This window comes from Dermacentor silvarum, chromosome 4 (genome assembly GCF_013339745.2).
Source record: "Dermacentor silvarum isolate Dsil-2018 chromosome 4, BIME_Dsil_1.4, whole genome shotgun sequence".
Lineage (NCBI taxonomy): Eukaryota > Metazoa > Arthropoda > Arachnida > Ixodida > Ixodidae > Dermacentor > Dermacentor silvarum.
In genome coordinates this window covers 3,008,634-3,033,566 of record NC_051157.2, presented here as the reverse complement: position 1 = coordinate 3,033,566, position 24,933 = coordinate 3,008,634, and the positions used below count along the sequence as shown (strand labels likewise).

Sequence of the window (24,933 nt, the reverse complement as noted above, 5' to 3'; positions counted from 1 at the left end):
TTGTTAGTGCTAGCAGATGCCGCGTTGTTCAAGAATGGGGCCAGTGCCTCCCTTGAGCAGCGCACTCCTGCACTCTCGTTAGTAACGACCTCCTATGGGGACCTCCATCGCCAGTAAGAACATGCGTGCTGACTGGCCATACCCGAGATGTGCTTGACCAGACCACAACCGTGATGTGCTTCCGTGATGTGCTAGTGTAGAACCCCACAACACCACCAAGATATTACGGGAAGATCTACAGAAAAGGGGGTTTATTTACACTTTGTACAAGGAGCCTAAAAATGGGGCAGCAACAAAAAAGATGGCGGACGATAGACATCACTTCATCCTCCTCCCGTCCGCTCTACCCTTCAGCATTTTCTACATACGCAGGACAACTGGCTCATAGCCATACCAAACTAAATCGGCACTTCTTTGTATCTTAATTTTGTTATATTGAAATTCAACCTTTTTACAGTTGCCTATAAATTTATTTTACCCAAAGGGGGCCATAAAATCTTTGAAATTATCAGGCAATCGAAAAAAAAAATTTCGATGAGAAAAAAATTAATTTTCTTCAATTGAGAGTCGGGGAACAAAGATACAGTTTTATGCCATGTTGTCTATATCTTCACATCCGCGGGGCAAAAACAACGTGAAGCGAAGCTTATGACGCTTTCATGTCCACTTCATCAGCGCCATCGATAGTGTCGCCCGCAGTGTGACGACTCTAGAGCGCAGAGGCCACATATGTGCTAAGAGGGCTAACAGCCCCTGAAGACTTGTCGGCAATTCCTCACCATAAGCAATGTGTAAAACCTTCAGCTTTTCTTGCCAGAAGCATCACCATCAATTTCTGCCAAGCACCAATTTCATAAACGATCGCTCTTACTTCTGCATTTCTGCACTGAGAAAGCACATCTGGGAGATGTTTTACGTACCTGTAAATTCCCCGTTAAGACTGGCAGGGTGAATAAAGGCACTTCAGCTGCCCTGCTGATGCAAAAGGCAGGCACCAGTAGTATTCAGGCAAGCCCTTTACAAAATCAATTTAGTTCTCTTGGGCAAAAGAAGCTTTATGGTGACAACGTGCACTTACCTTCATGAGATGGCCTTGCATGTCATGCATGATGAGGGTTGCACGCACATCAAGAGGCCTGAAGCAACGCGGATCAAAATCTCCTTCAGGCAGCCTCACAGCTGTAGTAGGTGCATCGGCCTCCATGTCAACATAGTCCTGACAGGCTCCAAAGTAGTTTTCCTTTAGCTGCATCAACAGGTGCAGCACTACACCTTCTAATGACAGCACCTGCACAAACGAGAAGAATTCCCATCACTCAAATACCTCGGCTTAAAATAAACACATATTCCAAATATACGAATACCACCCAAACACAGCTGGATGTTTGAACAATTCAAAAAGAGAGCTTCTGGGTAGGGGCACGCAAAGACCCTAACACACCTAAGGCTAGGCTTTAGGTTGAAATTCGCGCCTAAAACCCCTGTGGAGCAACGCATTAGCAACAACTGCCATCACTGAAAAACAAATTAATGCAGGAGCATGCTCTATTTCACCTCAACCCCTCTCACTGTTTTCAAATTTCCTGATTAAGATACAGTTAAACCTCGATATTGCCACACGCTTGTGCCACTTGCTCCCAGAAGAAGACAAGGACGGTCTAGTTCATGAGCTAGCGCCTTGGTCTTTTGTTGATGCTGCGCTGCCCCTTCGAGGACTTGGACTTACTATAACAACCTCTTTTAGAAGTTGCCTGTATAATAAATGTGGCACGTGGGCGATGCGTATGCCGAATTCCTCTCCCTTGCACTACTTTAGTGTTTGTCGAGTGAGTTGAGTGCACGCAGCGTGAGCGGAGTCGCCCCTGGTTTGTTGTCACCTGCACATCGTCAGCGCTGCTGCCCTGGACTACAATCGAGCTACCCCAGGCGATGCAGATGCCTGTGGCCAGTTCGGCACAGCGATTTCGGCGGCCGCCTGTGTCCAGCTCGCTACCCTCGGCAGCTGGGAAAAGAGCCGGCAGTCACCAACGGCTACAGCTGCTCTCGCCGGCAGGGCGCGTTGGCGACGCGCCCGAGCGACGCTTGCTCGTGCCGACTTCTGCGTCGCCGTTTCCGGAGTCCTGTGCTGGAGTCGTGCCATCGAATCTGCAAAGCTGGTGCTGTGACCAACGGATGCCAGCGGTGAACCCCAGAGACAATGTCGGCTCGCATGTTGTGGATAATGTGTGGACATTTCCTCGGCGGCGCCACTGTCGCTTGTACTAACTTTTGTTCGCGACGCGCGCGTTGATAGACCTTGTGACATGTTTCGCCGGAGTATGTGCAGTGACTTAAGGTTGGAGGGTTGTGGGGATGCACGACTCTCACGCGTCTCCTGTGGTCCAGCTTCACCGCGTGGCTGGGCGGGGGGCAGTCGTAGTGGTTGTGGCGCGTTGCGAGAGATGGCGCGAGTGTCGCGATGCTAGCGCCACCAAATGGCGGGGTGACTTGGGAGAAAAAGGTTGAAGGCGCTCTCTCTTGGGCTTGGGATCAGCGGCCAACAAGCACGAACGCGTCGCGCGTGCGCCGGCCCACTTCGCGCGACCGTCGCGCGAGGCTAAGAGCAGGACACCGGTATGGACAAACACGGATCGTTCGAGCGCGCCACCGTTCACGTAACTATACACGTGAACGACTAGGCGATGGTGTCATAGCATGGGCCGAACGTATTCGCTCGCAATCGGGTCGCGGTGAGTCGGACTTCCTTGATTTGTAGCCGTGTGGGGATTGAGGGAGGCACCGGTGCTATTGCGCGGGCTTCACCTGTTCTGCCGTCCCTCGCGAACCCTGTCCGCTCCTGACCGGTTCCCGCGGTGGCGCAGCACTCGCGGTGATATGCGGTGAGGGCGGGGCACTGATGTCACTACACGGCCGCGTTTTTTGGCTGCTAGCGGCGGAATGTGGCTCTTTTATCTCCGGGACCAGCGCAAGGTATGTACATGCTTTCCTCTCATCCGCCGACACTTTTGTGACTAGGACTGGAGCTCGCACACGGTGCCTTTGCACGTGCGGGGAGCACGTACTTCGTGCTGATCCTTTCGCGACGCTAAGCCGACGAGCGGTGCCTAGTGCTCGCGCGAGGTCGTACCACGCCGAGCCGCACTGGCCGAAAGCCTAAGCCGAAGGAGATTGCCCGAGCTCTCACAAGTTGACCCATTGGTTATCGCCAGAGCAAGTAGCATAGCCGCCAGGACTTTTCCTAGCGACGTGTCCCAGCTTGAGCCTGTGTTCTCGCAGCGACGTGCTATAGGCGCCTGTTAATTGTATTTTCGCCCTGGTGCGGGACCCCTTTGGTTCCCCGCCGCGTGGGCGTTTGTGCAGTGCTGGTGCCGACGGATTCAATAAACGGTTTCCGTCAACTCAGGGCTTTACTGTGTTTTTGCCTGCGTCGCTCGGTAGCCCCTTGCGGCCTCTGAGCTCGCACGCGAGCGGTGCTGGAGGCGACGGCTGACGTGGCCCTGTGGCTCGCTAAGCTCGAACCCGCGGTGCTTGGTCTCGTGTGAGCCACCAAGAAGCCACAAAGGGAAGGAGAAAGCTTGTGTGAAAGCGTGAAGAGGAGCGGAGGGAGAGAGCAAAGGAATGAGCTAGACCCCCGGCGCCCGCGTTGCACAGTTTGTCCCAAGCAAATGCGTTGCGCGGCGGCAGAGTCGGTGCTCCTGTTTGTCTTACTCCGTGGTCAAAACACACCAGAGGAATATGACAAGCAACCCACTGGTGGGTCATCATGCATTGGAATAGGGATTTCATGAAATTCTGCTTTAGTCAGCGTGTTAATAAAAACTGGAGGAAACTTGCACAAAGCATTTCGGCCCCAGACAAATTAACTTTCAAAACTTTTAAAGCACATGAGACAGTAAGCTGTCAAGGCACAATGGGCAACACTTGAAGGAAACTTGACGGCTTGTTGTGTGGAATGGATGAAGCTCTTAACCACTGGCAAACTGGCAACCCTTTATGCACAGATCAAGGTCTGTCATAAAGAGTTGTCAAATGGTAAGAGGGCTGGGGCTAGAATGGTTTGACTCAAAAGCATGTAGAAGCACTTACCCAGTGAATCAAAAAATGTTTTTAACAACTGCAGAAAGGAAACAAGGAGCTTTGTTGTCGGATGCACAACTTATATACAGTATACGACCCACATGTTGATAAAAGTGTTTAACTTACAGTGAAAGGACTTACCGAAGGTCCAATCTCCAGCTCCAGTGAAAGAACATCAGGTGTCATGGAACCTGGATCAAAGTCATCTGGTGCTACCAGTACTGCACGCTTTTTGGGTGGGCGGATCGGTGAAAGCAGCAGCTCTTCCTTTTCAGGTGTGGTCACATCAAAATCCAGTGGGTGTGCGAAGTCCAATGGAGGAATGGGGTGGTAGGTATACTGCAGGCTGAGTGCCACTATGGGCACTGAGACCACTTCCACCCATCCCTTGCTGCACGAAATTAAGTTCACAAGCATTAGGCGGTGCAGCCGATGAATGCAAAGAAATCTGCCTGATTAAACATGGAAACACTGCATTTGCATAAATATAACACCTTTTCTTTCTAACATGCAGTGAGTGTTCTACGGTTAAATAAACTGCTTGCTAAAATGTGCCAATTCCACATTATTGGCTATAACAATTAAATGCGGCTACTGGGTGTATGCACCAAAAATAAAAACAACGCGAAATCGAAGAAAAAAAAAAGAACGAGAGCCACATCACCACACTCGTGTTAATGCTGGGCACCCTTCACGGCACATCTTTTTCGTTTCTCTCCCGTCTCTCTTGCACCCTTCCGACCGACATCGCTGAGAGGGTAGAAGGAAGAGGCACACGATGCGATGTGACGAAGGTGTGCCATGCGGGGTACGCGGCACAAAGGTGGGCGTGGCCAAACAGTTTCCCCCCCTACCTCCTTTCATTCGTTGTCTAATACTTTGCTATCGTTATCAATGCTTCGACTTTCGGGTGAAACTATGACGTTTTCACTCATAAAATCAATACTGGAAACAATGTATAACGGCTACCAAAATTTTGAACATCATACCAGATATCGTTTGATTTCTCGGACATGACACGCTCGCGCAAGGTCCCAAATTTACAACAAATATGCGGCAGTGACCAAAGGGTTGTCCCCTGTCATCTTGATTTCATGTGATTTTAAATCAACACTTCCTTTGCCACATTTGACAAGTTTTGATGGTGCATTCATTGGACTGTGTGGAAAGCAGTCTGCTGATAGCATTGTCCCATTGCAGGCAACATCACCAGCCGCAGCGGGGGAATGAAGACAAAAGTTTTGCAGGATTCACTTCATACTACGATGTGAAGACATCAACGTGGCATGAAACTGTGTCTTTTGTTATCAAATCTCAAATTCAACAAAATTAATTTTTTCATTGCAACTTGTTTTTTCCAATTGCCCCATGATGCAGAAATTTTTACGGCCCCTTCAATGTAAGAAATATCAGCCGGTGATTGTATTTATTTTCATAAAAGGCCAAATTTAAATATAACAAAGTAAAGTGCCGATTATTTCATTTTCTTATCTCGAGGTTTAACTGTATTTGAACTGAAAAATTGGAGTTCGCCTCAAGTGAAAGCTTCCTCTTAGGGTGTGTGGAGATGGGTTTGCACAGGGCTTACTCTACGAGCGACAGTCAGGAAAGGGCACAACGCTCCTCCACTCTGCAACGCACAAAGGCGCTACGGCAGGGTTCGTCGACTCTCCAAAACGGCGCAGAGAAAAGGCTCCGGAGTCAGATTGCCAACCAACACGGGTTTATACACCCAAGATACAGCACAGCGCGACAGTCACGGCGATTACGGGCTAAGGCTCACCGCAAGACCGATCGAGTATGCGCGCCCACTGCGCTAGGGCTAACCGGGTAGCGGTCCGCCAAGCACAAGAACGAGGAGTCGCGAGAACAAAGGTCTCATGTAACCACCTCGTTGCGGGCCTGTGAGCATCTACCGCGGCGAGGAAGCGCTCAGCGGACGAGAGCTCAGGTGGAGAGGGTGCCCGGGGGCCGCCACGCAGGAGGCCAATAGGGGCGCGTACTGGTGACAAGTTCTCGGGGGGGCAAGTCCAATCCTGGGGGGGAGAAGCACGGTTTGCGCGGGAAAGTAGGTCCGGCTTGCAAGCTATGTCCGCCATGTTGCTGTTATGGCACCGGTTCCAGGAGATCGAGCTAAGTGTCACGCACGAGCTTGGGGACGAGGTGTGTTAAGGCACCTCGATCCCCACATTCCCCCTCCTAAAGACCACAGCCAGCCAAAAAGAGCGCGACACTTGCATGACCAACTGTCACCTTTATTCACTGCACTTAGTCCAGAAAGCTGAAGTCCATGGTCGGTGGCCCGGATGCCATATCTTCCTCGTCCCCAGGCGAGTCGACCGTGTGTTCCAGCTGAGAGCTCACCTCCTTCACAGTCGGGTTCGACGCCGTCACCGCCGCCGCAATGGCCGCAGTGAAGCTCGGATCAACAACGAGGGCTGCCGCAACTGAGTGCAGCGATTCCGGGGCAAGGCGGGCTGCGCGGCCAGAGTTGCGTTAGGTTGCTGAGCCGACTGCTCCACATTGTCCGCTCATGCGTTGCCTGGTGCACGACGAGCACCCCACACGAGTCGCAGAAGGTTGCCTCATGGTCCGCTGGCTTTACCGCATTGCCAGCCGCTTGGGTTTGGTCCGAGAGTGTGCGGCCCCGGAACAAGCGGTGGTAATCTCAAGCCGCCATTCCGACCTCTACTTTCCGCTGGTCCCGCCAACGCCGAGCGGAGACGAAAGCCACAAGAGCTTCCTGTCCCTGCTGGAAAGTCCACGTCGCCGCACTCCGATAAGGCAACCGCTTCTTAGGGGTAGGAGGTGCCTGGGCAGGTGCTGGCCTGGTAGACTCCTGCGCTGGCTTTGAGGGGCGATGCAACGCTTCGTTGTCATGAGCAGTCCCGGCCGCCGCGCCGGACTTCGGCTTCGAGCAGCGACACACCGAGTTTAATTGCTTTCCTGCAGGCATCGGGGAGGTGGACGAACTGCCCGAGTTTCTGGCTCGTTACACCCGGCCTTTCGTCATCAGCGATTGCATAAGTGATGTAACCTACTCGATTGCTCGTCTCGTGTCCAATAGCTACCGGTCTAAGAAGAAGCAGCTTGTTCACGTCACTCGCCTGAAATGCTGTCATCCACGTGACTCCGAATGGACGTAACAGTTACTCGCCCAGCGGGCTTTGTCTGTGAAGAGAGGAGTGTTATGCTAAAGCTACGGCAAGGACGGAGAACGAAGTGCACTTGTATTTGTAACGGCTCGGTGTCGGCGTGGCCCCATTTTATCAATTCATCTCTTACAAAAACACACGCAATCGTAACAATATTTTTCTTTACTTTCTTAAGTTAGCTCTGAGTACTGGCAGATTGCAGCTGACGACATGGACAGGGTGTCTACCAAGTTGACATATTCAGATTCCCCGAGTTTACCAGGTTTTCCCTGAGTGATTTTGCTAAATTCCCTAAGTGAAATGGAACTTTCTTTTACATCAAGACGGGCTGACACCTGTGGGGATGCACGACTCTCCCGCGTACCCTGACGTTGTTTTCCCCGCATAGCTCGCGTCTCCTGCAATCCGGCTTCTCCGCGTGGCTAAGCGCCGACGGCGGGCGTAGGGATTGTGGCGCATTTCGAGAGATGGCGCGTGTGTCGTGATGCTAATGCCACGGAACGGCGGGGTGGCTTGCGAGCAAAAGGTGGAACGCGCTTCCTCTTTGGGTTGGGATCGGTGAGCGAGCGGACGTCCCGCGCGTGCGCCAATCCAAGCTTTGCGAGACCGTCACGCGTGGCTAGGAGCAGGGCACCGGTATGGACGAACATGGATCACTCGAACACACCACCGTTCGCGTGACCGTACACATGAACGACTAGGCGTTGGTGTCATAACATCATCATCATCATCAGCCTATATTTTATGTCCACTGCAGGACGAAGGCCTCTCCCTGCGATCTCCAATTACCCCTGTCTTGCGCTAGCGTATACCAACCTGCGCCTGCAAATTTCCTAACTTCATCATCCCATCTGGTTTTCTGTTGACCTTGACTTTCCCTTCTCTTGGTATCCATTCTGTAACATTAATGGTCCATCCGTTATCCATCCTACGCATTACATGGCCTGCCCAGCTCCATTTCTTCCGCTTAATGTCAACTAGAATATCGGCTATCCCCGTTTGTTCTCTGATCCACACTGCTCTCTTCCTGTCTCTCAACGTTACTTCTAAGATTTTTCGTTCCATCGCTCTTTGTGCGGTCTTTAACTTGTTCTCGAGCTTCTTTGTTAACCTCCAAGTTTCTGCACCATATGTTAACACTGGTAGAATGCAATGATTGTATACTTTTCTTTTCAATGACAGTGGTAAGCTCCCAGTCAGGATTTGGCAATGCCTGCTGTATGCACTCCAACCCAATTTTATTCTTCCGTTAATTTCTTTCTCATGATCAGGGTCCCCTGTGAGTAATTGACCTAGATAAACGTACTCCTTTACAGAATCTAGGGGCTGACTGGCGATCCTGAATTCTTGTTCCCTTGCCAGGCCATTGAAGATTTTCTTTGTCTTCTGTATATTCATCTTCAACCCGATTCTTATACATAACATAGGGCGAGTCATAACATGGAGTCATAACATAGGGCGAACATATTCGCTCGCTATCCGGAAACGGTGAGTCGGACTTCATTGATTTGTCGCGCGCCCATGTGAGTGTTCTATTGGTAGTAATTCGTCTAGCGTGTATTAGTGTATGAAAGGTGCAATAAATGCCCTTTTAATTGTTTGCACTACTGTGTTGTCGTCCCTTTGTCCCAAGAGCGCGAGTGAGACCCCACACACCATGTTGCCTGATGCTGTCACTCTTTAGTAAGCATGTTAAAAAAAGATGTCGCAGTTTCACCCGAAAGGTGAAGCATCAATTGCGATAGCAAATTAGCAGAGAGCTTGTCGGGATAAGGGGAGATGCCAACGGCCTTCTGCATCGGCACCCCAAACTCCGCGGTTGGCACATGCCTGCGCATCAACCGCGGTCCGGTACAAGCTCGAGGAAACAATAGACGACAACCACGTGTACACTCGGAAAGCATTTATTACAACTGCAACTAACACTTCGAGCAGGCCAGCTAGCTATAGTTGACATCGCTGAGGGTTCCCTCGAAGAGAATAATACACTAGGTAAAGAAGGGCTTCCGACTTACCAACTGGGGGAATACGGGGAGGCCGCGGTGTTTGCCACGGCAAGAACGCGGTTGACTAACCAGGTGCGGGAATACGGGAGCGACGGCGGAGACTTCCGCCGGCGCCGCTTGCTGGAGACCAAAGAGACCCGGGCGATATCAGCGGGATCTCACGTGACCCACCCGGTGGCGCTGATCGCGCTTGCGATTCCCGCACGCCGCCTGCGAAAGGAAAGTTTCCCCTCTCCCAACTCTCCCTGGCACGCATGCGCTTGACGCGACGTTCGCTGCCCGTGCGGCGGTTATGGGACACGAGGATTCCCACATCCCTCCACTCTTAAATATAGCCCTACGGCGGAGAAATCGCTGGAACGACGGCATTGACAAAGTATCCGGGCAGATGCGATGGTAAACTCCGGCAGGAAATGTCCGAATCCACGTTGATAGGCAGCACAGTCCTCTGTGTGGCGGCCGCCCACATGTGGCAGCCGTCACAGTGGTTGACGATGACGGGGCTGAAGATGGCTTGCCCTCAAGATGCGCGCCGCAATGTCCACCCGGGAACAGTGGGTCAGGACTTTCTCGAAGCGGTGCGCGCGCCGGCTCAATGAACCTCGCACTGACGCATCCTCGTGGGAGTGTATGATGGTGGGCCTCCCTCATTTTGGCTGCCATGTGCTGCTGCATCGGGCCGCGAATAGGGAGGGGCCGAGACAGCAGGCAGGGACGTGGACCATGGCAGCAATAGCAAGTCGAGGCGGCTTCACTCGTTCTGCAAAGTCGCTCAAATGCACTCCACAAACACTTAGAATTAAGGCAGTAGAGGCCGCCGCAGCGTCGGCCGTCTGACACGATGCTGAACCACCCGTTGTGGGGATGCGCGACTCTCACGCGTCCCCTGATAGTGTTTTCCCCGCATGTCTCCTGTAGTCTGGCTTCTCTGCGTGGCTAAGCCCGGCGGTGGTTGCGGCGCGTTGCGAGAGATGGCGCTAGTGTCGCGATGCTAACGCCACCGATGGGCGAGGTCACTTGGGAGAAAAAGGTCGGAGGCGCTCTCTCTTTGGCTTGGGATCGGCGACCAACACGCACGGACGTTTCGTGCGTGCGCCGGCCCGCTTCGCGCGACCGTCGCGCGAGGCTAAGAGCAGGACACCGGTATGGACGAACACGGATCGTTCGAGCGTGCCACCGTTCGCGTGACTGTACACGTGAACGACTAGGCGATGGTGTCATAACATGGGGCGAACGTATTCGCTCGCTATCGGGTCGCGGTGAGTCGGACTTCCTTGATTTGTCGCGCGCCCGTGTGAATGTTCTATTGGTTGTAATTCGGCTAGTATGTATTAGTGTATGAAAGGTGCAATAAATGCCCTTGTGATTGTTCGCACTACTGTGTTGTCGTTCCTTTGTCCCAAGAGCACATGTGAGACCCCACATCTGGCTGCCCAAAGTGGGGCTCTTGGGGCATCGGACGATAATTTTAGCAGTTTTGCTCGGTTCGAGATGTTTCAACCGAAGCGTAGTCCTAGCGTGGAATTTGATCGCTAGTGTCAGCGGTGTGCTTTCTTGAGCGAGGCGACGGTTGCTGTAGCGTGTTTGAACTTTTCAACATGCTAAGTCTTTTCGCGAGTGTTTTGAAGTACACTCGTCAGTACGAGAGCCACGTGGTCTGCATCCTGGGAGAGCGAGGCCTAGCGCCCGCGGAGCATTGGCAAGCCTGAAGCGAGTGAGTACGGAAGCCTCGTGGGTGGTCCGGATTTCTTATGTAAATAGCTTCTTCTATCTCTTTGACTTCGGAAGTCGAGGCTCAGGGAGCCGGGTGGCCGCGGGCCACGGGTGCCGCTACGGGCTGACTGGTATTGCGGCCTGGCACCGGGCGCTCCGACACCGTCTGGGGCAGTGGGCGCCGTCAACTCGGATGCTGTGTGCACCGAGCGGAGTAGGACCACCTCACAGAGCTAACGTCTCCTCGCGGCTGCCTGTTCCTGTGCCCATTTTGGGTGATGTTTTCTTTTTTTTTTGGATGCCGGTTGTTGTCAAAGTAGCGACGCATTAGGCCTAAGGCTTAACAAAGCCGCCTGTCGCACGTTGAGGGACACAACCTGGTGGACCGTGGTGTTGAGATGTCGCACATTGCTTCCCTCATTAGTTCGCCTAGCACGAATTGAACTTACTCGTTCGACTCAGGAAAGCAAGCTTTGTTCACGTGAACTTAGCATCTGCAATGCCACCCGAAATTTTGCTAGCCGAATTGAACATCGTACCACGTGGGCGATGCGTATGCCGAATTCCTCTCCCTTGCACTACTTTAGTGTTTGTCGAGTGCGTTGAGTGTACGCAGCGTGAGCGGAGTCACCCCTGGTTTGCTGTCACCTGCACATCGTCAGCGCTGCTGCCCCAGACTACAATCGAGCTACCCCAGGCTTTGGAGATGCCTGTGGTCAATTCGGCGCAGCGACTTCGGCGGCCGCCAATGTCCGGCTCGCAACCCTCGGCGGCTGGGAAAAGAGCCGGCAGTCACCAACGGCTACTGCGGCTCTCGTCAGCAGGGCGCGAGCGGCGCTTGCTCGTGCCGACTTCTGCGTCGCCGTTTCCGGAGTCCTGGGCTGGAGTCGTGCCATCGAATCTGCAGACGTGGTGCTGTGACCAACGGACGCCAGCGGTGAACCCCAGAGTCAATGTCGGCTCGCACATTGTGGATAACGCGTGGACATTAACTCGGCGGCGCCACTGTCACATGTACTAACTTTTGTTCGCGACGCGCGCGTTGATAGGCCTTGCGACATGTTTCGCCGGCGTATGTGTAGTGATTTAAGGTTGGAGGGATGTGGGGATGCGCGACTCTCACGCGTCCCCTGATGTTGTTTTCCCCGCATGTCTCCTGTAGTCCGGCTTCTCTGCGTGGCTAAGCCCGGCGGTGGTTGCGGCGCGTTGCGAGAGATGGCGCTAGTGTCGCGATGCTAACGCCACCGATGGGCGAGGTCACTTGGGAGAAAAAGGTCGGAGGCGCTCTCTCTTTGGCTTAGGATCGGCGACCAACACGCACGGACGCTTCGCGCGTGCGCCGGCCCGCTTCGCGCGACATTCGCGCGAGGCTAAGAGCAGGACACCGGTATGGACGAACACGGATCGTTCGAGCGTGCCACCGTTCGCGTGACTGTACACGTGAACAACTAGGCGATGGTGTCATAGCATGGGGCGAACGTATTCGCTCGCTATCGGGTCGCGGTGAGTCGGACTTCCTTGATTTGTCGCGCGCCCGTGTGAATGTTCTATTGGTTGTAATTCGGCTAGTATGTATTAGTGTATGAAAGGTGCAATAAATGCCCTTGTGATTGTTTGCACTACTGTGTTGTCGTTCCTTTGTCCCAAGAGCACATGTGAGACCCCACATCGTCTACCGCATAGCTTTATGCGGCAACGAGAAAAAAAAAAACAAAAAAAACAATCCAGTTCGTTTGAATGAAGTTATTCGGTTCGACCGAATTTTTCCAGTCCGATAAAGCGCGAAAGTGGGCGATGCTCGTATGAACAAAGCGCTCTCTGGTCCCCCGAGATTTCGGTTATTCCGCCCGCAACATATTGAGTTCATCTGAACAAAATAAGCTTTCTATTTCGAACGAGGTTTCTCCGTTCGGCGAGTATAGTAGAACTAGCGAATCCAGTTGCACCCGCTAAATGTCACGGCATGGTCGTCTTCGAACATGCGACCGGCAGCTCCGCAGAGCCTTAGGCCTAATCGCGTCCATGACGGATACCAATGCCACAAAAGACCCATAAAGGCTTCCAATGAGCCGCCGCGAGGAGATGCAGGCCTAGCTAAGTGGTCCCCGCTCGCTGCTCAACACGCAGCTTCCGAGCAGACTCCTGGGACTGCGGCCGGCTGACGTCCTAGCCAGCGTTTCCGGCGCCCAGTTCCCAGAGCCAAAGATACAGAAAGGAGGCTATTTACATATGTACAGGGAAAATCGACCACCGCGCCGGCTGCTGCACTCACTCGCTTCGGGCGTACTCTTAAAAGAAAACTTGCTGCAAATCTCAGCGTCTACACGAGTTCGGCGACACTGGCGCAGCGTTAACTCGCCCTCAAGAAAGCACACACAGATCTAGCTAGCAATCACGCCTTCGGCTGAGGCCTAACGCTGGTCCGAACAGATCGTCGTCCCGTTTTCCAAGAGCTTGCACCACGTTGGGAACGCCAAAATGTCGGGATATGGGGGGATGCCAACGGCCCTCTGCCTCGACACACCGAGCCCCGCGGTTGGCGCATGCTTGCGCATCAACCGCGGTCCGGTACAAGCTCGAGGAAACAATAGACGACAACCACGTGTACACTCGGAAAGCATTTACTACGACTGCAACTAACACTTCGAGCAGGCCAGCTAGCTATAGTTGACATCGCTGAGGGTTCCCTCGAAGAGAATAATACACTAGGTAAAGAAGCGCGTCCGACTTACCAACTGGGGGAATACGGACGGCCGCGGCGTTTGCCGTGGCAAGAACGCGGTTGACTAACCACGTGCGGGAATACGGGAGCGACGGCGGAGACTTCCGCCGGCGCCGCTTGCTGGAGACCAAAGAGACCCGGGCGATATCAGTGGGATCTCACGTGACCCACCCGGTGGCGCTGATAGCGCTTGCGATTCCCGCGCGCCGCCCGCAGTAGGAAATTTTCCCCTCTCTCCCTGGCACGCATGCGCTTGACGCGACGTTGGCCGCCCGTGCGGCGGTTATGGGACCCGAGGATTCCCACAAGCTATACGGAGTAAGGACAGTAGTTTTATAAGCTGTATAAACTTGGACATGCAGCAGCACCAGCAATGCGCAGAACTGTTGTCGACGCCATCGGCGTTTTGCCTGTGTTCGCACCGAACATGCACGGCGTTGGTGACTGTTGCCAGTGCTGCTGAGGGCGGCTCAGAGGTTTTCCACGAGATCAGAACGGGACACTCGTCGAGCAGTATCCTAAGTCTTTACCACCTTCTCGCCTCACAACATTTTTATATTATTACACATTTGGTGCCGCAGCTAAACGTTGCCTCCCCTCCCCCTCCATTACCGCAACTTTCGTTTCCTTTCAGTAAAATTACAGCTAATTTAGTAATTTTCCCTGATAGAGGCACAAATTCCCTGAGTTTTTCCAGAGTATTTCCAGAATATTCAAAATCCCTGAGACTTCCCTGTTTTCCCGATTTTCCCGGTTGGTAGACACCCTGCATGGAACAAGAAAAAACTGCCTTCATTCATTATGCGCGATGGCATTTATGAGTACAAGGTCCAGCCCTTAGGATTATGCAATGCATCGGCTACCTCTGAATGTGTGGTGGACTCTCTGCTTCGAGCTTTCAAGAGGTCGATCTGCTTGTGCTACCTCGACAACGTCATTGTTTTCTTATTGACTTTTGCTGCACATCTTGAGCGTCTGTCCCAAATTCTTACAGTTTTCTGCAATGCAGGGCTACAGCTCAATTCATCCAAAGGTGATTTCAGTCTCCGAGAACTTGCTGTGAATGATCTCAATCCTGGAAAAGTTCACACTGTCAAGAATTTTCCTGTGATGAAATGTATGAACCACGTTCGAAGCTTTGTGGATCCCTGCTGATATTTCCGCAGGTTCATGAGCAACTTTGCAGACATTGCACAACCTCTCCCTCAGCTCAATAACTCTTTCCTCACAGCACCACCCATTGGGCATCAGTAGCCCGCTATCGATGGTTTGAAATGCCACTTTTGAGACCTTCAGCGCCGCTCATGGACACACTCCACCATCGGATGTGAAAAGGGAGAACCATATTTTTATTTTCTAAGCAGTTCACTTCTTTCCTGCCAGGCAGTGATTTTTGAATGCACTTACAAAGTTTTGCAATCATCAAAGTAGAAAGCAAAAATGGCCGCCTCCGAAGGGCACAACGCGTGCTTGAAAGATCATAAATCTCGTGATTCCGCTGCATCTGCAGCTGATTTTATCGATGGACTGAGCAGCAAGAAGTCCACGGATGCTACCTTCTCATTGGACTTTGAGAGAAATGACGATGGAAACCAGACCGGAACATCAGTGGCTGCAGGCTGGCAAGCCCAACTGTAGTGCTTGCAGTTAAATTTTTGTAGTGGAATACCTTGTGGGTTCTTAGTGTCTCACAGGAGACCAAGCACCACAGGTTCGAGCTTAGCGAGCCACAGGGCCGCGTCAGCCGTCACCTCCAGCACCGTTGCGCGTGAGCAAGTCAGTCTCAGTCACTAAGCCAAGAAAGTACTCTTAACACTGCGTTCCGACATATAAAAACACTTTCATGCACTATAATAATAAATAAAAATTATTATGAAATAAAATACGATAAAAAAACAAGAATGGTGGCAAAATCCTCCTCTCCTTAAATACCCCCCAACCAGCCTGGCGAAACAGCTAGTAGGGGCTTATGCACCCAAGACAATTGAGTCTTTCATGCACAAGCTAAATGCTAACCTCAGCCCAGCAAGTACTCTTTAACACCACGTTCCGACATACAAAAACACTTTCATTTCATACACTATAATAATAATAATAATATACAAGGATCGTGGTAAAAAAAAAAATGCTGCGCTCTATGTGCAAAAAAAAAACACAGCGAAAGTGGGGGAAGAAATATTAACAAAATAGTCGGCTGCTGGCGCGGGACATTGTCCAAAGTGCGAAGCGGAAACGGCGCATAAAGTTCTGTGGCTATGGCGGTGGTCGAAGACATACGAGTTTCGAGGAAGGCTTGCTTGCAGGAACGGGCTCACTGTTGGTAGATCGGAGTTGTTGCTTTCGTGGTGGTGGCGGTCCCGAACTCCAGCCGGATGGGGCAGAACACTGCCAGGTCAGCTGGCCACGCCGCCGTAGCCAGGATGAATGGCCAGCCACAACCATGGCTACAAGGCGTTTGTTTGCACGGCGGCGGTGATTGCAGAAAGCCAGGCTCTTGGTCTGACATCAGAGGGTCAGTGACCCCGTCCACCTTCAGCGTCTATGTCGATCCGATGCAGCAGTTGGTGCGACTTCTGGTTGCTTTAAAGAGCAATAGGCACCACGCACGCACACACGCACGCACACACACACTCCTTGCGGTTTTCTCCATTGCTGCGCAACACTCCCAAACACCGCATTGCCCATCGCCATCCACAACACGCCGCGCCATAGAAAGCGCAAAGCGTTCTTCGCCCCCTCGCACCGACGAGTCAAAGGAACCATTGCCTCCCCCCCTGCACCTGACGACCACGCAAATCACCAACCCCCTTCTCGGCAAAGAAAAAAGACAGAAATAAGAAAAGAACAAGAAAAACAAAAATGTTCAACAGTTATGGTCAACTAAAAACAAACATGTAATGAATTAAAGTATAAGGCTGTACACCCGAAATTTAAACACACTTTGAAACATAAAAAAAAAAAAATTACCCTCAGCAGGCAGACTCGAGAAAAAGAAAAAAAAATGCACACTGTTAAAATACTGCATAACAATACTTGCAATAAGCTGGGCTGGGACCAGCTGCATTTCGTGCGCTGGCCATGAAGACGCTAGCCCACTGAGGCTACGCATTTTACTGAGGGCCTTCGGTTGGCGAAAAGTCCGCCGTCTGGCGTGAAATCCACCAGGTGACCGCTCCTTCAGACTGTACCTGTGCATGGTCCGAATGCCATCTGTTGCCCCGGGTGTGCCCCGTTGATTGCGCGCAATGCCACTGGGCACTGGCGCGAGTTCGTCGGACCGTGACGCAAAGGCCTTCAGGTCGACGATATGGGCACGGCTGAGTTCTCCCAAAGGGGTATCTTTCAACAACTACGCGAGCTGAGACCAAACTTTCTCTACTCAGTACAGACCAAGCCCCTTAGGAGCGAGCGAGGCTGAGAACCCCTTGGTCGCGTCGCTAAGAGCATGTTTGCGCTTCAGGATGAGATCACATACCTTAAATGAAAGATGGCGATGCTTCCGGTCGTATTGAGCCCTCTGCTGGGCCCTGGCCGATGCCAAACAGAGAGCCCGACAAAGCCTGTCCCGAAGTGCTGAAGCGTAAGCAGAACAGTCTGCCGGCGCTTCCTCGTCCAAGAGCTGGCATTGCATGACACTGGTCATCGGATTTGCCAACTCCCTTCCAAAATTGAGGATGGCAGGAGAGAAACTAGTCGAGAATTCTCGGAGGTTCCGATTGCGAATGCGAGCTCACTCAACTAGTCTGCCCAATCCTTTTGACGTTCGGCGAAGGCTGATAAAATTGCTTTGAGAGTTCTATTGAGTCTCTCCGTCAAATAGGACTGGGGATGGTAGGGCGAAGTGGTGCAGTGATTAATTCCCAGGTAACGGGACGTAGCACCAAACACCCGACCGGTGAAATAGGACGCATTATCTATAATCAGTCTTTTCAGAAAGCCGAACCAACAAAAACACTTCCTGTAGCCTTTCCAGCACAGCTCGCGCTGTCACTTTACGAAGCGGAAACAGTTCCACCCATTTAGAAAAATGATCAACGACTACCATCAGGTGTGTGAACCCCTGCTTACTCCTGGGGAAAGGCGCCATAAGATCGCAGGTGGCCACTTGCCACGGACGCTCACTATCGATTGGTTTCACCAGCCCGGGCGGCTTGCCACCCCTTCATTTCACCATTTGACAGATGTGGCAGGAACGGCAATAGCGAAAAATGTCATGCTTTATGCCAGGCCAGGTCACAGTTTGGCTTAGTTTTGCAAAAACTTTAGAGCAACTCAAATGACCGGCCAAGGGTCCGTCATGAGAACATCGCAACAGTGCGCTTCTCATACTTTTGAGGATAACCACCTTAAACAGGTGCACAGAGTCATCCTCGGTGGCTATGTATTTCAGCAGGAGCCCATCATGATCCAGCAAATATAAATCCGCGGGGGACCCAGCGAAACACCCTGGTTCCGGTCCCTCTGCACCTGCTGCACTACTAGAAGCGTCTCAGCGCTCCATCTCCCTAAGACCGTCGCTCAATCCGCGACAAAACGGATCAATTTGCTGGGCCTTCAGTAGCTCTTGCCTGCTGAAAGCGATTCCAGTTCTCCCAAAGGGGAGGCTGGTCACGTCCCCACTCAGGACTGCAGCCATCGGCATCATGGGTGCGCTTTCGAGAAGCTCCCCCGATCGCATGCTTTGCGGCACGTTGCTTCCCTGGAGAGCAGAATAACAGGTTTGCCCGCTTGCGGACTCGCCTCTCTCTGCTCGTTTCGCCCCCGACACACTAGCTGGCGCAAAGGCACCGACAGCAGCTGTCGCACCTGGAAAAAAGCTCTAGGTGGGCAATGGGGCACGGGATAGCGCGTCAGCTACCACGTTGGTGGACAGAGGATGTGGTGCCTCTTCGTGCCATGTCGCTCTACCCCAATGGTGATTGTGAGTCGACAAGCGCATAGTGCAGGGGCCTGCCACCGAATTCTGCGCGCGACAAGGTTCGTGCCGCGCTTCTGGATCCCAAAGGAAACCATGAGCGGGCGAGCGCCAAGCTTGGACGCTTGCCCCCGAACTTGGCACCCGACACGTTTCCGACGCCTCATCTGCACAAACAAAATCGGACGCCGGCGGGCTCATGAACAGTTTTAGCAACTTGAACTGACCGTCGCGATAGCCGCCATTCGCAATGTCCACAACGATCCCAGTTTTAAGGAGAAAGTCCCTGCCGACAATCACAGGAACACTGAGCCCCAGGAGATGAACGAAACGTGTGCGTCTCATTCGCTCTCCCCACCTGACAGCCTTGCGGCACCAGCCGAATGGCCCACGCCTTTTGCGCCCGTGTCCAGCAGCGCTGAAAATTCGCGGCCGGCAATGGTCACCGGAATAAACGGCGCGTGTGCACCAGCAACACAAGCTTCTCGGAGGGAACAAGCAAAGGTTCGGTCACTCGTGCCTTCACGAGCGACCTGGACTCCCATTTCCCGGCCTCACAGGAGACCTGAGCACGGTGCAATCCCTTGCTATGTGCCCTCGTTGTTGGCAGCGAAAACACCGAACTCCGCCGCGGTATCTTTCCCGAGGCAGAGCGGCTTCAGCTCCCTGCCAGGGTCGGCTCGTCGCTTGGCCAAAGGGCCTGTTATCATGAGCGTCTGCCTCCATGATGTCCAGGGTCGAAGAGCGTCCCTGCGCATGTGTTTTGGGCGGTGGTGCAGCACAGGCTGCCCGCATCCCGTGTGTGTAGGGATCAAGAGCGCGCGCGCTCAGCTCCCAAGGACCCCCGCTTGTAGCCGCAGAGGCAGCTTGGCTGGGTTGTTGCCATTCGGGAAAGGGCTCAGGCCCTCTCCACATGCAGCTCGGCTCAAGGGCCTCGCTGGCGGGCAGTGGTGGGCGTGATAATGTCAGCTTGAATGCGCTTTGCCTCAGCTGCCAATTCCTCCAGATTTCGGAAGAGGCTGCCGCCCAGGTACACCGAAAAGGTCGGATGTGCCTGCCTGATCACCCGTTCGACGCGTTCCTCGTTCGAGGCATTGGGCTCGGAGACTAAGAAAAGGTCTTTCATCGCCCGTACGCACTCCTGAAGTGACTCATCAGGAGCCTGTTACGTAGCCCAAGCTCTCGCCGCATCCTACTCTCGTAGTCAGCGGGTAGGAATTCATGCAGGAATTCCACGCGAAACGCCTTGAGGGTTGTTGCACGGTGTCCGGAAAGCCGATACCGCCTAGCCGCCGTATCAGTGAGTGCAACGGAGACGAAGCATCCGAGTACCTCCTGATCGTTCAAACCCAGAGCTCTCTGGCAGCATGCGAGGGAGTAACAGTAATCCCTGGCACTGAGCAGGTCACCGTATCCACTGTAGGTCGGGACTGTAATGTACAGCAGTACCACTAGATGGCAGGACAGCATCCTCGGCTATATAAGGGTTCAATAAATGCTGCTGGGGACTTGCCCGCCCAGAGAGTTTGCAGCTGTGTCACTCACCCGCTCGACATGGTATAAGAAGTGGGATCGCGTCTCGCCTGATCCCGTACTTGCGGCTTCGACACACGCGCCCTGGCCCCGCCAGTCGAGGAAGTCACCTTTCCTTCGCCATGGCCACCGGTACAGGCTCTACCGGAACGCGCGCTGCTTCGTCTGCCACTGGGTCTCTACATGGCATGGCCCAGCTGCGTCCACCACCGGCGTTTGACTTTGACAACCCCAGCTCCTGGCCCACATGGCTGCTGCAGTACGAGGACTACTCGTTCGCCACCGGACTTTACACAGCTCCGCCGGAGGTCCAGGTGCGCTCTATGCTCTACTGCATGAGCCCTCAAGCCAGGGTGGTCCTCGCGTCCACCACGTTGGCAGACGCGGATCTGAAGGACGTTGTCGCCATAAAGGTGTTCAACGACCACTTTGTCCACCCGCTGAATGAGCTCTACGAGTCAGCTCACTTTCATCGCCATACGCAGCAGCCCGGTGAGTCGGCCGATGCATTCTACGCTGCGCTTCGAACGATGGTCAAACGCTGCAACTATTCCTCGCCTGACATCGAAGAACGTCTTGTCCAAGACCGTTTCCTCGTGGACTTGCTTGACCGCAAGCTCTCGGACCAGCTTTGTCGGAACCCGAGATTGACGTTGCACGAAGCCATCATGCACGTTCGCCAACATGAAGATGCCGATAACGAACGCAAGGCTCGTGACTCGGCTGATTCATCAAGGCTCGCCATCGACGCCGCTCACACTCGCATCGACGGCGCTCATGTTCGCAAGGGAAAGCCAACGTCTTCTGATAAGACAACGCAGCAGTTGTGCCCATTCTGCGGACGCACATCGCATCCTCGCGCCGACTGTCCAGCTCGCAGAGCGTCCTGCAACTTTTGCCACAAGAGTGGCCACTTCGAGAATGTGTGCCTTAAGAAGAAACGCGGCAGCGGGAAGCACACACCGAAGCCTTCTGCCAGCTCCATCGAGCTACATGCAGTTGCACGACGAACGCGAAGTGCTCGTCTATGGGTATCCACTTTCCTTCAAGGTGTACTCAGGCGCCGAAGTTTGTGTCATACCCAGTACGTTTCCAGGCGTCCCCTCGAAGCTTCAAGACCCCAAGAGCGAGTTGAAAGGCACTGCCAACAACATCCTGCCGGTCATAGGAACTTACGTCGCTACCCTGTCATGGCACGGCAAGTTCAACTCTACGTCCTAGACACCAAGACGGTCCCCGCTGCTGGGCTTCCCGGCGATCCAAGCCTTCGGCGTCTACACGTTTGTCGACCATGTCTCGGGGACTCCACAGCCCTCGGGCGACTTGTGTCTCGATCCGAGCCGCTCCTTCCCAGACATCGTCTCGTCGCAGCTCGAGCACCTGTGCCAGGCCCAAGCCAACGACGGCGTGTGCAGTCTGCTGCTGCAGTACTGCGCCAACGGCTGGCCCCGGCAGTCCCACTTGCCTCTCCACATGAAGAGGTACAAGGGGACCTCAGCGTCTGTGAAGGACTGCTGAAGGGGTCCCGCATCGTCATGCCGTCCGCCCTTCAAAGCCGCACGCTCGAGCTCCTTCATGATGGGCATCAAGGCATTAACCGGTGCAAAGCTCTCGCTCAGGAATCAGTCTGGTGGCCGGGCATCAGCAACCAGATAGAGACACTGGTGTCTAACTGCCCCACGTGTGGCGAAACCAAGGTTCAGCGCTCGGAACCCATGCTGCCGTGAACCACTCCAACTCGGCCCTAGGAAGAGGTCGGCGTAGATCTTTTTCATTTGAACGGCCAGGACTACGTCCTTCTGGTGGATTACCGGTCACACTTCCCGGAGGTCATCAGCCTGCGCTCAACGTCAGCACCTGCTATCATCAATGTCATCAAGAGCATCTTCACGCACCACGGGATCCTGAGACTGGTACACAGCGTTAAGGGTCCTCAGTTTGCTGCAACAGAGTTCTCCACCTTTGCCGATTCCTACGGTTTCCACCACGTCACTAGCAGACCCCCATTTTCCACAGTCGAACGGGAAGGTGGAACGGATGGAAAGGACGGTCAAGGACCTGCTGTGGAAGGCGGATGATCCCTACCTTGCACTTCAGGCATACCGGGACACCCCTGGGGTAAACGGAGTGAGCCCTGCTCAGCTGCTCATGGGCAGGCGCCTACAGACCAGGCTACCGAAGACGTCGCACCAGCTGGAGCCTGCCTGGCCGCCGTCGGTACCATTCACTCGGCTTGACCAAGACAACCGGAGGTGCCAAGCATCCAACTTCAACAGAAGACACGCGGCTCGTGAACTGCGGCCTCTTCAGGCCGGCGAGCAGGCCTGGGTAAGGAACGTCAACTTCCCCGCAATCTTCATGGGGCCAGCTCAACGCCCTCGCTCCTACATGGTGGAGACTCCAACGGGTGTACTCCAGCACAACCGTATGCACCTGGTTCCAACGACGGGATGTCCTGCGGAAGGCACTACCAGTCCACCTGGAACTCCCGCTGCGGCGCCGACTGCCATGTCCCCAACAACGCCTAGAGCTGATTGAGCAGCCCAAGACCAGGAAACCGCATCGCCTCGGGAAAGCACCTCCACTGCCGATGCACCCCGCGGTTCTACTTCTATGACACGCGTCTCTAGGTTCGGCAGAAAGATCCGCAGACCAAAAAGGCTTGACCTATAACGTTTTGTGCTGGATCAAGAGTTCCTCTGTTTTGTTGTGATAATTTACAGAAGGGAGGATGTAGTGTACGGAAGTACCACTAGATGGCCGGACTGCATCCTCGGCTATATAAGGGTTCAATAAATGCTGTAGGGGACTTCCCCGCCCTGAGAGTTGGCTGCTGTGTCACTCGCCCACTTGACAGAGACTTCCAACCGTACAGCGGGGTGAGCGCATTTCGGAACAGCCGACAGCGTTTTAACTGCCCCAGAGAGCACCTGGATAATTGCGGCGGCGTGTATGCAACAGTGTCTGTGCGCTGCTCCAAAGGGAGCCGTTAGCGTGTTAGCGGCGCAGTCGAGCAAGGATGAACCGTCGTCCAACTCGATCCGCGGCGCACTTTCCACAGGGACCCTGGCCTCAGCGCTTTCATCCCCAGAGCAAAAAAGGCCCCAGAGCAAAAGGCAGGCGGGGTGCGCCTGCTGTCGTTCACAGCTGCCACTTGCAGCCAGCATTGACAAAACAGGCGCGTGCTCGATCGGTATGCCACTGGGCGCCACCGAATGTACTCCAAAGGGAGACGGATGAGCGAAATTTGTGGTCACCACAGGGGGCCGCATATTCCACTAGTTTTGGCTGTTCAATTGAGAAGCAGCCAACGGGCAATAGTCGGAGGGGGCTAGGGCCCCGTTTCCATGCTTCGCTCCGTTTACTCCCGAGGGAGCCGATGATCGGGAGCGCTGCGACATAGCACTGCCTGGCATTCCAAAGGGAGCCATGGCAGACAAATGTGAATGTGTGCACTGTTCGGAGAGGGCTCTGGCCCCGTTCTCAAACAACGCTACTGCCCCAAAGGGAACTGGTACCTAACGGCATTGCCGTCCCCACAGGAGGTCGTTACAAATGAGGGTGCAGGAGTGCACTGCTAAAGGGAGGCACTGGCCCCGTTCTCGAGCAACGCAGCATCTGCTAGCACTAATAAAGGACAAAGGTCACTATGCCTAGCAGACATAACGTGGCAAGTCCAATTCGCAAAGGCGTATTAACTCGGCTAAGCACAAACAAAGGCTTAATGAGCCTTTGAATCCGCGTTGGGCGCCAGTGTGGTACTTAGTGTCTCACAGGAGACCAACCACCGCGGGTTCGAGCTTAGCACTGCGTCAGCCGTCGCCTCCAGCACAGCTGCACGCGAGCTCAGGCCGCAAGGGGCTACCGAACGAAGCACACAAAAACACAGTAATTCCCCGAGTTAATGGAAACCGTTTATTGAATCCGTCGGCACCAGCACTGCCCAAACGCCCGCGCGGCGAGGAACCAAACGGGTCCCCCGCACCAAGGGCGAAAATACGGAAACAGGCACCTATAGCACATCGCTGCGAGAGCACAGGCTCAAGCTGGGACATGCTGCAAGGAAAAGTCCCGGCGGCTATGCTACTTGCTCTGGCGTCGCGAGAGCTCGGGCAATCTCCTTTGACTTGGGCTTTCGGCAAGTGCGGCTCATCGTAGTACGACCTCGCGCGAGCACTAGGCACCGCTCCTCGGCTTAGCGTAAGGAAAGGATCAGCACAAAGTACATGCTCCCCGCACGGGCAAAGGCATCGTGCACGAGCTCAAGTCGTAGTCACAAAGGTGTCAGCGGACCAGAGGAAAGCAGGTACGTACCCTGCGCCGGTCCCGGAGATAGGAGAGCCACGATCAGTAACTAGCAGCCGACGCGCGGCCGCACAGTGACGTCAGCGCCCTGCCCCCACCGGAAACCACCGCGTGTGGAGCGCCACCGCTGGAACCAGTTGGGAGCGGGCGGGGATCGGCGAGGGACGGCAGAACAGGTGAAGCCCGCGCAATGCCGCGGTCGCTTGCTCCAATTCGTGGTCGTTCGCTCTGCAGTGGGGCCTGCATTGTGTCCTGCGGGGCGCCGGCTAAGCTCTGCATGACTTGCAGCGCATTCTGCAGCATTATTTCACTCGATGGAATACTACAGCCCGAAGGTTCGGACGCATCCGCAACTTGCGTCGAACTATTTAGAGGCATATGTGCCTCTGTGTGCGCGGGACGAAGCGACGAGGCGCTCGGCGTGTTACGCCTACTTTCAGGCCTAAACCCTGCCAACGTGGCATTTCCACGATCCTGACTTTTCCGTGTGAAACACTAAAAATCAAA

General features: G+C 53.9%; 1 protein-coding gene across 2 annotated transcripts in view; it reads right to left on the bottom strand.

Annotated features, from left to right (window-relative positions):
* Positions 1-24,933, bottom strand: part of LOC125945148 (transmembrane protein KIAA1109 homolog) — a 303,684-nt gene that overhangs the window by 161,844 nt on the left and 116,907 nt on the right. For both annotated transcript variants that reach the window (XM_049666733.1, XM_049666732.1), the window contains exons 13-14: positions 4,219-4,468; positions 1,079-1,288 (exon numbers count right to left, since the gene is read on the bottom strand). In XM_049666733.1, coding sequence (XP_049522690.1) covers positions 1,079-1,288; positions 4,219-4,468 — 460 coding nt within the window. The remainder of the gene's footprint in view (positions 1-1,078; positions 1,289-4,218; positions 4,469-24,933) is intronic.